Source organism: Mustela nivalis, assembly GCF_964662115.1.
Source record: "Mustela nivalis genome assembly, chromosome: 6".
NCBI classification, from domain to species: Eukaryota; Metazoa; Chordata; class Mammalia; order Carnivora; family Mustelidae; genus Mustela; species Mustela nivalis.
Genome location: NC_139025.1, coordinates 46,949,508 through 46,967,301, shown reverse-complemented (window position 1 = coordinate 46,967,301; position 17,794 = coordinate 46,949,508). Strand labels below are relative to the sequence as shown.

The 17,794-nt window shown below is 40.4% G+C and overlaps 1 protein-coding gene across 1 annotated transcript in view; it reads left to right on the top strand.

The window, feature by feature from the left end:
- The window catches only part of RTRAF (RNA transcription, translation and transport factor), a 33,726-nt gene that overhangs the window by 8,952 nt on the left and 6,980 nt on the right, over positions 1–17,794 (top strand). Inside the window, exons 4-6 of the mRNA XM_082735188.1 lie at positions 8,408–8,805; positions 10,567–10,691; positions 12,422–12,521. Of these exons, the coding sequence (XP_082591314.1) occupies positions 8,745–8,805; positions 10,567–10,691; positions 12,422–12,521 (286 nt within the window). The 5' untranslated portion in view covers positions 8,408–8,744. The remainder of the gene's footprint in view (positions 1–8,407; positions 8,806–10,566; positions 10,692–12,421; positions 12,522–17,794) is intronic.

Genomic DNA, 17,794 nt, shown 5'->3' with positions numbered 1-17,794 from the left:
TTCCAGGAGCTCTGTAAAAGGAAAAGCATATAGGAAAATTACCATGCTTTTCCTGAGCCGAGGAGAGGAATGGGGACCAGCATCTCACTGGGAAATAGGAAAATCTGTTTCTGTTTGAATTAAGAGACACAGTGAGAGAGCTGGGAAATAGTGTGTCCTGACTGATCCCAGCTGTTCTAATGTTCTCTTTCTCTCAGCCTTAGAATTTATTTTTCTACATTTGAAAAATTACCCAAATAGAAATCCAGCTCTTCCAGCAATGCTGAATAATACATGGGTGAGGCAGGGAGGCAAATAGTTCATGGGAATGACTCTTAACTCACCCACAGTGATGGCTGAAAGAGCATAAAAGGTTACTGGCAACAGCTAATCCCCTCTTGATAGATTATGATGTCCTAGAGACTGGGCGTAGCTTGCATGGTCACCCACCCTGTGCCTTACTGGTCTCTGACTGTCATTCTTTCCTGGCTACAGTCTGTTCAGCACGCAGCACCCAGAGGGATCGTAGAACCCATGTCCCAGCTTGCCTTCCCTATTTAAGCCCTTCATGGACTTTCTGTTACACTGAGAATGAAACCCAAACTTTTGGCCCTGTCCTCCAAGGTCCTGCTGGCCCGAGTCAAAGAAAAACAAAGCTGGACACTAATTAGAGTGGTTAGGATAGATTTTAATCAGTAATGACTACCACAATAAGAAAAATGGGTCCATCCTGAACTGAACTCAGCCTGGATTTGTAGAGGTGAATGGGCCAATGAAGGAACAGAGAAAGGGGACCAACCGGGCCTTAGTACAGTCACAAAAGTGACAGATTACAAAGAGATAGTACAAATGTGGTTAGGCCAGCTGTGTCTGCTGGCTGGCAACTCTCCATATTCCCTTAAATGTCCTTCTGTGTGAGAGCCTGTGTGAAGTCTGGGCCAATCTGGAGGAGTTCACCGCCCACTGCCTTCTTTGCTGCTTGCTGGCTGAGTTCCAGGGCTGTGGTTCACAGGAAGGTACCTGGGAAGTCTGGTCCCAGAGTGAATTTGGAGCCTACCCAATAGGACAGTGCCTTTTACCAGATGATCATGGGTCCTTCGAGAACCCTGACCTTCCAGCCCGATCAGGATCCCTGCAGTAGTAGCCCTAGGCCAACTCCCAGCGTCCTGGAGAAAAAGACCTGTTCTCAGAGATTTGAAAACAAGGGAAATGGCCAAGCCTTTGTGGCTGCCTCCAAGAGTTAGCTAATCTGCCCGAGTGCTCACTGGGGTGATGAGGGGAGGGATGGAGCGGCAGTAGAAGCCTATAAAGCAGACTACCTCAGTTTGACTGTGTGTTAGTTACTATATGAGATCGTAATCTCTCCCTTCTTACCTGCTTTCAAGCCCTCAAAGGTGGCTTTTTAATAGCTTTAAGAAGCCTCCACAGAATTCTGTCCCCCAGATGTTGACTCCATTGCCCTGCCCTGCCTCTCCAAACTCTCTCCTTTCTGTCTTTTGGGACATGATGGATTCCTCATACCATTTATCTTTCCAACCACTTTCTCATGAAAACTTTTCCATGACTCTCTCCTACCCACTCAAATGGGTATACTGGGTTTTCCTGCAGTCATCACCCCACTTTTCTTTTCATGGCTTCTCAGGGAGCTCATGCTAGTGGTTTCAACTACAATTTGACATGGAGGGCTCTCCCGTGGACCTCTCTAGTCTGGACCACTCTTTGAAGCTCAGTCTCAGGAGTGTGTATGGGTGTACGAGAGAAGACGTGATTTTCCCTTTACCCTCCGAGGTCTTGGCTGAGATCCCAGGAACAAAAAGATGAACAGGAGAAAACAGTTCACAGGAATACCTTGTTTTATTGTGCTTCTTTATTACCCTTCACAAACACTGCAGGGTTTTTTTGTTTGTTTTGTTTTTTGTTTTTCTTAAATTGAAGGTTTGTGGCAACCCAGCCTCAAGCAAGTCTCTCAGCAGCGTTTTTCCAACTGCCTCTGCTCACTTCATATCTCTGTGTCACGGTTTGGTAATTTTCGCAATATTTCAAACTTTTTTATTTGTTTGTTATGGTGACCTGTGGTCTGTGATCACTGATGTTGCTGACTGTTTCAGGGCACCTCAAATTGTGCCACAGAAGATGGCAAACTTAATTGACAATGTTGTTTATGTTCTGACTGCTCTCTACCGACCTGCTGTGTTCCTGTCTCTCTCCCCCTCCTCAGGCCTCCCTATTCCCTGAGAAACAACAATTGTGAAATTAGGCCAAGAGTCAGCCCACGATGATCTCTAAGTGTCCAAGTGAAAGCAAGAGTTGCATGTCGCTCCCTTTAAATCAAAAGCTAGAAATGGTTAAGCGTCGTGAGGAAGTCGTGTTGGAAGCAGAGGTGGGCTGAAAGCTAGGCCTCCTACACCAGTTAGCCAAGTTGCAAATGCAAAGGAATAGTTCTTGAAGGAAATTTAAAGTGATTCTCCAGTGGGCACATGAATGACAAGAGAGCAAAACAGCTTCGTTGCTGATAAGGAGAAACTTTCAGTGGTCGGAATAGAAGATCAAACCAGCCATAGCATTTCCCTAAGCCAAAAACTAATCTGGACCCTCACTCTCTTCAGTCCTGGGGAGGCTGGGTGCAGTGAGGAGGCTGCAGAAGAAATGTTGGAAGCTAGCAGAGTGTGGTTGTGATTTACTCCTGGGGAAGAAGTTGTGAAGGAGTTGAAATGATAACACAGGATTTAGAATACGACACAGACCTAGTTGGTAAAGCAGCAGCAGGGTTTGAGAGGACCGAGTTTAATTTTGGAAGAAGTTCTAATGGAGGTAAAATGCTATCAACAGCAAGCATGCTACAGAAAAAAATCATTCATGAAAGAGGAGTCAGTCAATGTGGTAAACTTCATTGCTGTCTTATGTTAAAAAGTTGCCACAGCCACCCTGTCCTTCAGCAACCACCACCCTGATCAGTCAGCAGCCATTGATGCTGAGGCAGGACCCTCTACCAGCAAAAAAAAAGTGACCTGATGGTCACATTTAGTTGGTGGTTAGCATTTCTTAACTAAGGTTTTTTAAATTAAGATTATACATTTTTAGGGGCACCTAGGTGGCTCAGTTGGTTAAGCATCTGGCTTTGGCTCATGTCATGATCGGATTTCTGGGCTGGAGCCCGGCATGGAGCTCCCTGCTCAGCAGGGAGTCTGCTTCTTCCTCTTCCCCTCCCCCCAGCTCATGCATGCACACTCTCTTCCTCTCTCAAAATCTTAAAAAAAAAAAAAAAAGATGATTTTTTTTTTTAGACAAAATACTATAGCATACTCAATGGGCTACGGTATAAACATAACTTTTGCATGCACTGAGAAATAAAAATATTCATTCGCCTCACTTTATTGTGATATTTGCTTTATTTCAGTGGTCTGGAATCAAACCTGCTATATCTTCGAGGTATGCCTGTATTAGTACATGCAGCACACATCACACAGCAGAAAGCCAAATCAAAAGTAAACAAAATGGAAGCTTCGAATTCCAGCTCATGCAGCATCCTCAACAAGGCACAGTATGTTTGTAAAAAAGCGACAGGACAAAGCAGTTGTAGTCTCCAAGGGCAGCAAACCGTGGGAAGGTAAATCTATGAGCAGAAACAAATGGAGTAAGGTTTGTTGGCAGATTCCTCTGTTGCATCTCTGGGCTGCTAGGAGTCTGTCTCTGTAAAAAGAGAATTTATGCCCTGTCTTTAGGTACAAAAGGGGGAGATTTTGATAGGTTTGCTCCTTCTAATTGCTTTCAGCTCAAAATAATGTTTGTGTTATAACGGCACATGTAGAGGTTTCCTACATAGGCTACAGCTCCCATCGCCTCAAATTCAACTTGAACTTGATTCCCGAGTCTCCCCAGCTGGTTCACTTCTACCAGTGCTCCTGTTTCTATGCCTGCACCCACTGTTCTTCAAACCTGTGATGTCTGATATTTCCAAGGTCACCTTTAAGCCATCTATCTCCTTCTCATTCCTCATTGAGTCCCACCAATTCTGTAGGTCATCTCTTTTAGCTCTTCCTGGAGTCTGTCCTCATGTTAGGACTGCTTCAGTTTTATTTTGTTTTAAGAGTTTATTATTAAGTAATCTCTATACCCAAATGGGGCTCAAACTCACAACCCTGAGATCAAGATTCACGTGCTCTACTGACTGAGCCAGTCAGGTGCCCCAGGACTATTTCAGCGCTAGGTGACAAAACCCAACCCAAACCGGTACAAGCACTAAAATCGGGTTCACATATCTGAAAAGCTGGGTGTAGGCCCTCACAAGCCATTTTCAGAAATTGGCCTTTCTCTATCTCTTGGTCTGTTTTCTCTTTGTTTTCATTATTAGGCAAGCCTTTCCTCTGCCCTGTCAAATATGGAAGATGAATGCTTCACGATCCCTGTATGACTAAGGAAATTCCTATTCATTCCTGTTCTGTTTCTACTATTCAAATTGAGCTCTACTGGCTTGCTTTTTGCTTTTCATGCTAAATCATGCAATTCCCGTGCCTGATCTAAATTAAGAAGAAGAAGAAAAAGCAAGTCATTAACAAAAAGAGTCTCAGAAAGAGATGGAGATGTTTGCTCGTTGGTAGGCCCGGAGGAGGAGAGACGTCTTTAACATTTACAACTTGTTAAAAAAGATCTGACTTAATGGGGCGTTAAACTGATAACATTCATTAGAACATCAAACTTGTTTTTCTGTATAATATAGAGACTTCTGTGTGTATTCCTAAGTGTTACCAACTTGTTCTGTTCACTGTCTTTGGAAGAATAATTCGAACAATGGGGTCTAGTAAAACAGCTAAGACTTAAAGAAATGTTGCAAAAATAACCTTCAAAGAATAACCTGTGTCTCTGATTTGTTATCTTACTTGATAATGTGTTGGCCTGGTAATAATGGTGAAATTGCCACTCCAGCATTTATGAAACCATGTGAACTCTTGCAAATATTTTAGGGTTTGTGTGTTATACGGTTTCTGCTACAACTACTCCACTCACTCGGCCCTTGTGGCAACAAAGCAGCCAATAAGCAAATGAGTGTGGCTAAGGTCCGTTACCACTTTATTTAAGGATACTGAAGTTTTAATTTTATACAACTTCCCTAGGCCATGAACTACTATTCTTCTTGTGATTTTTCAACTATTTAAAAATCTATAAACCTTTCTTAGGTCACATTTGCCCCAAGTGCTTGATCTCAAACTATCTTCCTCCATTCATTCATGTAGCTAACTCCCTTATCTCTGCACTGTCTCTGCACTGTCCTTTCTTAATGAGGCCTAACCTGACCATCCTGTTTAAAACTGTAACCTGCATCATTTCCCACTGCCCGCCATGGTCCCGACCTCTACCCCACACTCCTCTTACTTCATTATGATCTTCCCATAGGACTTACACATTCTAAAATACTAAATAATGTACTTATTTATAATAATATTGTCTTCCCTTGCCAGATGGCAAGCTGTCTGGGAGGAGGGGTTTCCGTGTATAGGTTCACAGGTGCATCCAAAGTATCTGGAAGACTGTCTGGCACACAGATGAGACTTAGCAGCTTTGCTGAATAATTAAACAGATAGATTCATGACCCATCAAACCCCAGATCAACTGCTAGTTTGAAGTTCAGGTTAGTTGATGGTAAAAGTTGGTTTCTCCTTCCTGAAGCATAGAGGGGTTAGTCTTCAGAAATGAAATTGTCTGTGCTTCAGTTCCCGTTGGACATTTCATTCAAGATAGGCCCAAGGACTCCTTCCATTGCAGGAGTCTTTCTTTTTTCCCCACTAGTATTTCTTTCTTTCTTTCTTTCTTTCTTTCTTTCTTTCTTTCTTTCAAGATTTTATTTATTTATTTGACACAGAGAGATCACAGTAGACAGAGAGGCAGGCAGAGAGAGAGAGAGAGGGAAGCAGGTTCCCTGCTGAGCAGAGGGCCCGATGCGGGACTCAATCCCAGGACCCTGAGATCATGACCTGAGCCGAAGGCAGAGGCTTAACCCACTGAGCCACCCAGGTGCCCCTCCCCACTAGTATTTCATTAATTATATAACTAGCATGTACCACGTATATATATACATATACCACAGTATATGCCTTTTGCTGCAGCTTTGATCAAATTTCAGTTGAGGCAAGACAGTCTTGAAATTGGTTTTCCTGATTCTCTCTTTGAACAGCTTAGTTGGAAAACACAGATTGTCTCACTGTGCCTCATTAAAGCTGTACAGGTATCCCCTGATTTTCAAAAGTTTGCATTACACTATTTCACTATTTTTTTTTAAGATTTTATTTATTTATTTATTTATTTATTTATTTGAGAGAGAGAGAGAATGAGCATGAGAGGGGGAAGGTCTGAGGGAGAAGCAGACCCCGCTGGCTGAGGAACTTGATCCTGGGACTCCAGGATCATGACCTGAGCTGAAGGCAGTTGAGCAACCATTACAAAAGACCTCTATCAGCCCCTTTTTTTGCTAACTGAAAGAAAGGGGATTTTAGCTTTTACAATAAAAGACGAAAAGCAAAAATAGTTTGCAACATTTGTTTTGCAGTGAGCCATCCTAAAGACAGCAGCAACAGTGGCACCACCAAGCCCCCTTCCCCAGGAACCACAGTCAGCAACTCTGCATCAAGCCTCAGCACTTTGAACTATCTGTGAGCATCTGTGCTTTATTTTAGTTTATTCTGTACATTCATTAGTGAATGTGTTTTAAGGTATCAGAAAAGCCTAAGAGAGGTCATTTTTGAGGTCTGGAAACACTTAAAAATTTTTTTCCATGTAAATTAATGGTAAATACTTTTTTGCTTACACCATTTATAGCTTACAAAAATCTTCAGAGGAACACTCGACTTTTAGATGGTGGGGGAAACCTGTATTTTGATCTGACAGCACACTTTGTATTTCCCATGAATTATTACTTTCTAACTCTACATTATAAGTATTTATTTACATATCTATCTTTGCTATTAAACTTCCTGAAAATACCTTATTTATATGCCCCACAAATGCTAATACAGTGTCAAATAATAATCTGTTGAAATGAAATGAAACATATAGAGTTGGCTTACTCCCAAGAACTTCAGTAGCTCCTCTTTGCATGGCATGAAAAGCCTTTCTTTTCTTTTCTTTCTTTCTTTCTTTTTTTTTTTTTTAAGATTTTACTTATTTATTTGACAGACAAGAGATCACAAGTAGGCAGAGAGGCAGGCAGAAAGAGCGGGGTGGGGGAGGGGGAAGCAGGCTTCTTGCTGAGCAGAGAGCCTGATGCGGGGCTCAATCTCAGGACCCTGAGAGCATGACCTGAGCGGAAGGCAGGGGCTTAACCCACTGAGCCACCCAGGTGCCCCATGAAAAGCCTTTCTTGATCAGGCCCCACCTCTGTCCACTGTCACATCAGCTGTTAGTCTCCCCTGCCCTCCAGACTCTGGATCATGCTGCTGTTCTTTCCTTGCCTCCCTGAAAACACATTACCCTTTGACTGCCTGGCGAACTCCTTGCCATCTTCAAGCCATAGTTTATGCTTGTTTGTCTTTATCGTTTGTCTTCCCTCGGTGGTCTTTTAAACTATGTGAAAGTGGGGGCCTGGTCTGTCTTGCTCACTGCTTTCTCACCAATGTCTGAAAATAGACAGGGACTTGATCAGTCTTAAGTACAGTACTTTTGACTACTTCCAAAAGGCAACAGGGAATCACCCAATGATACGAACCATTAAAAAATTATAAACAGGTTTTTGTTTGAGAAAGGCACTATGGTTGCTGAAGGGGGTGGGAGGGAATGGATTGGAGAAGGCAAGACTGACACTAAGAAATCTGATCACTAGAGTTTGCAAAAATGATAAACGCCTGATTTGAGGTGGGAGGAGGTGAAGGATCTGAGACATGAGAGAACAACAGGAATGGATGATCTATGAGATGCTATGACTAGGTAGTAAAGGATGGCTCCGTTTCTGGCGTCAGATTCCGCAGCTGGTGGTGATGTCTGGAACCATCACACAGTGTTACAGTTGTACGTTTACTTGTGGATCTCTCCCAACTAGTCTGAAAGGGACCTTGCTGAAAGTCTTTGAATTAGCAGTGTAAGAAGAGCACCTGTTGGGCACTGGGTGGCTCACTCGGTTAAGTGTCCGCCTTGAGCTCAGGTCATGATCCCAGGGTCCTGGGTTTCAGTTTGGAGTGGGACTCCCTGTTCAGTGGGGAGTCTGCTTCTCCCTCCCCCGCCACCCCCCCGCCCCCGCCGCTCGCTCGTGCTCTCTCTAGCGAGCGCTCTCTCTCTCAAATAAATAAAATCTTAAAAAAAAAAAAAAGTATCTATTATGTAGGAGGCACATAATAAATGAATGAATGAACACATTAAAAATATTAAACAGTACTTCTATGGCCCAATGGGAGGAATGGCTAATAAAAATTCTACATTGACTATTCTCTGCCTGCTCTATCAGGAAGACAAGAAAAGCAAGAGGAACCTGGCCCGGAAAACGGGATAACTGGCTTTTCAGCCGCTTTCTGCCTATTGTACAACCAGGAAGCTGACAATAAAGTTTATTTGAGCGTCGACGTGCCCTGACGTGGTCCCGCCTCCTCAGCCAGAGCCGCGATTGGTGGGCATTCGCCGGCTCCGCCGTTCCTAAGCACCGATTGGCGAGGGCCGCCGTCATTTCGGAGCGTCCAGGCGTCTGCCCGCCCTTTCGCCGCGTCGCCGGTGCTTGCGCCGCCCGCTCCTCCTCGCCTGTCTTCTCCCGGCCGAACCCCGGGAGACCAGAGCGAGACGCGGGGACCATGTTCCGACGCAAGCTGACGGCCCTTGACTACCACAACCCGGCTGGTTTCAACTGCAAAGGTGAGACGGCCCAGGCCGGCCGCGCTTCTGTGACCCCGCCGGCGGCCGCCCCTTCAGCACCGGCACCCGGGCTCTCCACCCGGACCCTCTGCGGCCTTGTTTCCCCCCGGGCGGGGAGGAGGGGGTGGTTCCTCTGGCCCAGCTGCCCAGCACCCGTGTTCCGCCGCCCCTTGGCTTCGGAGCCGCCTCACGCACTCCGGCCTGGGCACAAACAGTTTGTGCACTTGCTAAACTCCAACCGGCAACCTCCACCCACACCCTTAGCACACCAGAGAGTATTCGCTTTCTCAATTAGCCCTTCAGCTCCATGGTTCCCCTGGTAATTGGGCGATACGTTCAGCACATTGCTGAAATCTGGGGAAGGTGCTGAGTAACTTAAGAGACTAGTTCACTGCCCTCCAGGAACTAGGGGGTGATGGCGGGGTGGGCTCAGTGGGACCCCACGCAGCAGTTTGAGATCCTGCACAGTTAAGTCCAGGACCGACAGTGTTGGGGTAAGCACGCACAGTAAGAGACTTGTCGAGTCGTGCAGAAAAAGTTAATAGGTGATCGGGGCGCGTGAATTGTAAATGGAAAGGTATTTGGGATTTCTCAGCGTTAAACTTTTAAAATGCATTAACACTGGTACCCATGTTATTCAGTACATGTTATTCAGTCACTACTCTCATGTCTTCCAGAGTTTTTGGCCTTGGGTAGACTAACAAAGTTTGAAAGTGGTCCCCTACAACCCAGGGTACTAAGACCTTTGTATCATCCTCAAGACTTTCTAATGGCAGCTTGAATTTGACATTGAAAATGGTTTCTGAGCAGTATAAGGGTGTTTTGTTGATCTCCTGTAGAAGCATATCAATGTACAGAACCTTGTTTTTTTACTTTATTTAATAAAAAAGGGTCAGTAGCAGTAGAGCTTTGATCTAGATTTAAATCTGTGGACCTAAGTTTTCTCATATGTAAATTGGGGATATTACCTTCCTCAGAAAGATGTGGAGAATTAAATGAATGAACTTTTCTCCCATTTGCATTTAAATGCAGTAAATGACAATGATATTTTCTGTTCTTATGTGTTGTCATTTAGTTTCTTGTATTTTACTGTTATTTTGCTATAAATTTAACTTTGCCCAGTCCTCCCTCATTTTCCCCTCTCAAAAGAACTGGAATAATCAACACTTAAGTAGCAAAACTGTGTGCCAGATGCTTTTATTTTTATTTTTATTATTTTTTTATTTTAAAGATTTTTATTTATTTATTTGACAGAGAGAAATCACAAGTAGATGGAAAGGCAGGCAGAGAGAGAGAGAGGGAAGCAGGCTCTCCGCTGAGCAGAGAGCCCGATGCGGGACTCGATCCCAGGACTCTGAGATCATGACTTGAGCCGAAGGCAGCAGCTTAACCCACTGAGCCACCCAGGCGCCCGCCAGATGCTTTTATTATCTTTATTTTATCTTCATAACAACCCCAAGAGGAAAGTCCTGTTATGCTCATTTTGTAACTCAAACTGAGGCACAATAATTTAAGGTGATTAGCCCAAGTTCACACAACCACTGAGTGTTTGTAGCTGGAATATGAATGCAGGCCAGAATTTGATATTTGTTATTCCGTTCATCCAAAACCTGCACTTTTCAACTCCTCTATTTCAGGCAGCTCAGATAATTTACTCTTGAGTTTAAAAAAAAAAAAAAAAATCCACGAAGCCATTTATTTGTTAGAAGAAAGTGTTCTTATCTAGTGTTTCTAGTGATTTACGAAATGTTTTTGTTGCAGATGAAACAGAATTTAGAAACTTTATTGTTTGGCTTGAAGACCAGAAAATCAGACACTACAAGATTGAAGACAGAGGTAATTTAAGAAACATCCACAGCAGTGACTGGCCCAAGTTCTTTGAAAAGGTAATGAATTAGAAAGTTAAACAAAAGTAGTACAGAGAGCTTTTCTAAAAATGTTATGAAGACAGTTAAGCTTAAAATTACTTTGTTCTTTTAAAATAAGTAAAAATTAAAAAGATCAGTGTTAGAAAAGTTGGGATTTCAGGGATTTAACTTTATTATGTTTGTCTTTAAAACAAATACTACCTTTTGCAAGTTTTCAGTGTTAGAAAATTTTGTCTGGAAACACTATGAGGTTTCTTAAATAAATGGTCACATGTATTCTATAAATGGTAAAGGTGACCTAAATCAGATTTTTTCCTAGACCAAAAGATAGCGATAACACACTTATTTTATTAAAATAAGACTTAAATGTGCTTGAAAACTAAGATTATTTCTTGTTTGTGGGTCTGTTTAACATACAAAGATGTCCATTGTTGTGTACAATATAAATAATCCTGAAGGGGCACCTGGGTGGCTCAGTAGATTAAAGCCTCTGCCTTCTGCTCAGGTCATGATCCCAGGGTCCTGGGCTGGAGCCCCGCATCGGGCTTTCTGCTCAGCAGGGAGCCTGCTTCCTCCTCTCTCTGCCTGCCTCTGCCTACTTGTGATCTATCAGATAAATAAATAAAATCTTTTAAAAAAAAATTACAAATAATCCTGAAAAGTTTTGTGGATATAGCTTATTTTTGTGGCTAGAATAATTTTCCCATTGACTTAGTTTAATTGTAGTAACATTTTTACAGAAAGGGGAATTGTTTTCAAATTAGAATAAAAATTACATTTTCTAGTATCATTATATTAAACATTTTAATCAGCTATGTTACTTTGAAGAGTAAGGTATTTTCCCTTAAAAATATGAAAATTGACTTAATTTTTATTTGCCACAGCAAACGGATTTGTAACTTTTGGAATTACTTTCAGATCATGAGACATTTTGGATATCTTTAATATTGGTAATTTTTTATACTTTGAAGGTGGATTTGTTTTCTGCATCATGACCATATCTTGTGAATGAGGTGTTTTCTTTATTAGCAGGGGTATGAAATTTTTGGTTAGAAAATGAGTTACAGCTAAAAAGTGCTAATCTATTAATTAGGCCCAAAAGGATATCCAAGAGGAGTTAGAGAAGTTTTGACTAATAGTGTTGTTCCTGAAACAAGATTTTTAGCTCCTAAGAGACCATTTGAAGGGCAGTGGTCTCTTGGCTACACAGTTTCTGGCAATCATCTAAAATGGTTGGTTACATTCTACATGTGTCACGTGGCTTACTGTATTCAGTGGCGTTTCCATAATATGAAAGCTTGGTTTAGAAAATAATTGGTTTATTTGTATATTCTTCTTTAGAAAGCTTTTTGTTTGTTTGTTTTTAAATCATTCCATGTGTTTTCAGACCTGGAATCAGAAAGTTTATGTTCAAGTTCTCAATCAAGTTGTGTAACTGTTGGCAAGTTTGAATATCTAGGCCTTTTTTCCTCATTGTAAAATAAGGAAGTTGTTTTAGATCAGTGGCGCCCTACCTGGAATCTCCAAAAGTAAAAATTTGAAAAAGCATGATGGAAGTACTTTTTTTCCTTAAGTGGTACACTTAAATGTTTCCTTCCTTTGGATTATATAATTACATCAACAATTTAGTAATGTAAATGTTGTCTATATTCTTAGAGATCCAAACTAAGATCTCTTTCAACTCTACCATTTTTTTCATTCTGTGACATTATAGTAATAATGAAACTAGATTTTTTTTTTCTTCACAGTATCTCAAAGATGTTAACTGTCCTTTCAAGATTCAAGATCGACAAGAAGCAATTGACTGGCTTCTTGGTTTAGCTGTTAGACTTGAATATGGAGATAATGGTATGTTTTGTGGGGAATGTGTTTTAAAGAGAGGAAGAGAAAAGGGAACAAAAGGAGTGTTTCAGAGTAGGAACTTAATAGTTTGAGTTTCTCTGTCTTACATTGTTTCACCTCTGGTTCATTATAAGTTTTATATATCCCATTTTCCTTTTTAGCATCTGGTGAAAAGTTTACTTTCATAACCATCCTTCTGTGTTCATTTCTCATCCCCTATAACTCCTAAATTATCTAGGAAAGACTTTTCTTCAAAAAAGTTTTTTTGTTTTTGTTTTTATCATAAGACATTAAAAGCAACTATCTTTCATTGGTATTTAGATTTTTCTTTTAGAATTTGGGAATGGTGTTTCCTGGTATTTGTCTTCTCACAAAGTAACATTAAATTGGTAAATTTGCTGTCTTTCACAGTCTGCACCTTAGCCTTCTGGATTAAATTGTTAGAGTCCTAGAATTGATAGGATTTCAGAGTATTGTTTGCAGCAGGTAGTTTCACAAGAGACTGAAACATAGATCTAATGCCAATAGGTACTATAGGCCAAAATATGTTTATTATATATATATGTTTCATGTATAGACACTTAATAATATTAGAAACTTTACGGGGTGCCTGGGTGGCTCAGTGGGATAAAGCCTCTGCTTTCGGCTCAGGTGGTGATCTCGGGGTCCTGGCATCAAGCCCTGCATCGGGCTCTCTGCTTGGCGGGGAGCCTGCTTCCCCCTCTCTCTCTGCCTACTTGTGATCTCTGTCTTTCAAATAAATAAACAAAATATTTAAAAAAAATAATATTGGAAACTTTTTAATATTAGTACCTGTAGTTAAAAAAATTTCCAGTTGGGGCGCCTGGGTGGCTCAGTGGGTTAAGCCGCTGCCTTCGGCTCAGGTCATGATCTCAGAGTCCTGGGATCGAGTCCAGCATCGGGCGCTCTGCTCAGCGGAGAGCCTGCTTCCCTCTCTCTCTCTCTCTCTCTGGCTGCCTCTCCGTCTACTTGTGATTTCTCTCTGTCAAATTAATAAATAAAAATCTTAAAAAAAAATTTCCAGTAAACTTGTGTTTCCTCTCATTAGACTATTTCATTTTGAAAGGCCTGCCAGTGTCTAAATGCAAGATCCAATTATCTTATCTTACCTGCATCTTCTGAGTTTTATGTTCTTCTCTTTTATCTGGTTGTCACTTCCCAGTCCTTTTCATCTTCTGCTTTTGAAGCCTTTTTTTTTTTTTTAAGATTTGTTTATTTTAGAAAGCATACATGTGTGCACACAGAGTCGGGGTGGTGGTGGGGGAACAGAGGGAAAGAACATCAGGCAGACTCTGCTGAGTATGGAGCCCGAGGCGGGGTTCTGCCTCAGGACCCATGAGATCATGACTTGAGCTGAAACCCAGGAGTCCGATGCATAACCAACTGAACCACCCAAGTGTCCCTTTTGAAGCCTTTTTGATCATTGTCTTCTTTTTCCTCCCATTCTGTCACCATCCATCTTTTCCGATGTCCATTGTACCTTTTATTCTTCATTCCCACTGCTACCACCCTGGTTTAGGCTCTTAATTTTCTGCTGAGATAGTATCTTTCAGACTCCTCTCCCATTAGTGTCATCCTTTGTTTTCATTCTCATGGCCCACCAGGCTTACTTTTTGAAACATAAATGTTTTAGAATGCCACACTTTGCTTTCAAAGAACCTCTTATTATATATTCAGAAACAACATTGCTTTCCCTTTTTCTATGAAAAGAGCTCCAGATCCTTGGCCTGGTATTCAGGGCCTTTGATAACTGGCATTTAACCAGTATTCACATACTTGACATCCCAGCCAGACTATAAGAGTGCTGTTTCCTGTTTAAATCTTTTTATCTCCCCTAGATTTCTTTGCTTACACTTTTCCTTGGTCATTATGCCATGTCAGTCTATCTATACACATCTAAATCCTATTCATGCTTGTAAGATCCAGCTTAAATGGCACCTAGCAACAGTAATATTTTTTCTCAACTTTCATAGCTCTTTGCCTTGTATATTTTTTGTCATTCGTCATTTGCCATTTTGTTTATGTGTCTTGCTTGCCTCATTAAATTAAAAAAAGTTGATACTCAGCCTTTTCCCCCCATGTAGTACTTCTATCAGTCTCTTATTGATGCTGTAACAAATTACCACAAATTCAGTGACTTAAGACAATTCATTATCTTACAGTTCTGCTTTGGAGGTCAGAAGTCCAACATCTGTCCTACTTGGCTAAAGTCATTTGGCTGCAGGGCTGGTTCGTTTTAGAGGCTTTATAGGAGATCCATTTCTTTGTCTTTTTCACATTCTTTTTTTTTTTTTTTAAGATTTTATTAATTTACTTGACAGAGAAAGAGATCCCAAGTAGGCAGAGAGGCAGACAGAGAGAGAGAGAGAGAGAGATGGGGAAGCAGGCTCCCTGCTGAGCAGAGAGCCCGATGTGGGGCTTGATTCCAGGACCCTGAGATCATGACCCGAGCCGAAGGCAGAGGTTTAACCCACTGAGCCACTCAGGTGCCCCCCTCTTTTTCGCATTCTTAAGGCTGCCTGTATTCCTTGACTCTAGCCGGGTTATCTTAAGAGTTATAGCGTAGCAGCTTCAAATCTCCCTTGTGACTCTGCATTGTCACATCTTCTCTGACTCTGATCTTCTTGCCCCCCTTATAAGGATGCTCTGATTATATTGAGCCCACCTGGATAATCCGGTATAATCACCCATTTCAAGGTCCTTAATCACATCTGCAGAGTCCCTTTTGCCATGTAATATAATATAATCATAGGTTCCAGAAATTGGGATAATGGACGTCTTGGGGCTGAGGGGTGGGGATGCAGGGGACTAGTCACGATTTTACTGCCACAGTATCAGACACAGTTTCTCAGATACAGTAGGGGTGTTTATCAACTTTAAAAAATGTTTGGTGAATACAGTGTATGAATGCTTATGTATACTGCTACAGAGCATCAGCCAGCTGTTTTTTTGCTGGTTCCTCAGACTTAAATTTCAGAAGCCTTATGGCAGAAATCTTTAGGAAAGTTTTAAGCTCTTTCTTTACTTTCAGTTTTAGTTTAGAAAGAAAACACTTGTGATTCTCTTTCTTTATAAATAAAATGTAATCATAAGCCTTGGTAGCATTAGTTGATTTTTAGGGTCTTCAGCAAAATCTGTTGTAGTCTGAGTTGGTGGAAACTCTGTTAGTTAATTTGCAACAAAATTTTCTCCAGCTTTTCCAGTGTTTTTCAGCTATTCTCCCCCAAAATTATTTTCACATCTCAGTTTATTTTTGTTTTACCCTTTTTTTATTTCATGTGTCCCGTTTTTATAATAGTGCAGTTTAGGTTACATAGGTACCAAGAACAGTAGATGCCATATGATTGTGTGTCCTTGGAGTTGACAGTTGCTCTTAAGTACATTTAAGTACATAATAACATGGTCTTTTTTAGTGAAAAAAAAAAAAAACAAAACGAAACAAAACTGAGTTTGCATCTGAAATACGGTAAATGTTTGATATGGAAAAATTGTTGTTGAATTTTATTTGAAGCTTTAGTTGAATTATAGTTGAAAAGTAAGTAGTATCAAAAGCATATTTAAAGTCTCAACTAGAAAACAAGTTTGTAATTTTTTTGGAAAAGTGTTTAAAGTAGTAATACTGTCCCTTATCAACAGGAGGTGCTATTGTTGTTTTGTTTTACATTAATATGTTGCTTTCTTCTGATATTTAAGGTATTTACATTTTTTATTATTTGATGAAACCATTGTGGATTTTTATTGTCTGTGCCTTAACATTTTTTAAATCCTTTCATTAGCTTGTCAATTAAGGTGATTAAAATCTCACTTAAAATGTTTTTCTTTTAACTTTTACGTAATTTCAGACTTACAGAAGTTGCAAAATAGTACAAAGAATTTTCACATTTCCATATGTTGCAAATGTTAACATTTTACTTCATTTGCCTTATTGTCTATGTACACATATGCACATATGTAATTTTTTCTCAATCATTTGATAACTTAAAAACATTCTTTCCCCATTACATGCTAAAATGCACATATACAGAAAATAAGACACCATCTTACATAATTACAGTACTGATTCAGTATTGTTATGTATAGTTACAACTCACATTTCACCAGTTCAACAATGTTCTCTATAAAAGCAAAAAACAAAAGCAGTCCTGGACCATGTTTTTCATTCAGTTATTATATCTCTTTAGCCTGTTATCATCTGCAACATTTACTCAGTCATTATTTGTGCTTTGTGATGCTGACATTCATTTTGTAGAATTTCTCCCAGTTTGGTTTTGTTTGAGGTTTCTTCATAAGTAGGTTCAAGGTTTGTACTTTTGTTAAGAATAACACAGAACTAATGTGTTCGTTTAAGGTAGTAATATGCCCTGTTACTGGTCATGTTGTTCTCATCACTTCGATAAGGTTTTTTTCACTGTAAAGTTAATATTTTCCCCTCTGTAATTAATATGTATCTTGTGGGGAGATACTTTGAGATGATGTTAGTATGCTTTTGCTCTTCAAACTTGAGCCCAAACTTTACCTTTAGCTTCCATTTGATTTTTCTTGCCTGAGTCAATTACTATGTTGATGATTGCTAGAGGAGTTTTTCTAATTTCATCATTTGTTACACACTTATTTGTTGGCTTTTTTGCTGTAAAGAGGCGCTTTCTCTTCTCTCCACTATATTTTTATTTAAATTAGTGTAGATATATGGATTCTTCTTTTACTCGGTAGGCACAATGTTTTTTTGTTGCTTTGATGTTCATGCTGTTCCAGTTTTCGCCAGTGGGAACTCCTTTACACTAACCCCTGTCTGACTTAAAGTTTGATGCTTTTATTTTCCCTCTTGTTTCACTCAGAAATCACAGAAGCGCTGTAACCAAAGATGGCATCTTGGGCATTAAGTTTAGTGAATTATTATTAAATACGTGTATTTGTAAAGTCTTTTTAAGTTTTGTTAGGTATTTCTCAAGTGAAGGTAATAAAAGCTGCCTTTGGAATTCTGAGTTTCAGGTCTCCATATGATTAATTTAGGTTTATTTTTGATGGTGGTGTATTTGAAGTGCTGAGTTTTTTTTTTTTTTTAGAAGACAAGGTTTTTGGATTTCATATATGGCATTCAAAAAATTTGGAAAAAAACTTTTTAATAAGTCTGTATTTAATCTCATGTAACCTCTACCTACTTTCTTCCGTTCTTCTACCCCTGCCAAGTTTCTGAGCAGACTGTAAATGCACACCCTCTCTTCTCAAATGTAGATGGTGTTTGAAATGTCTTACTTTTA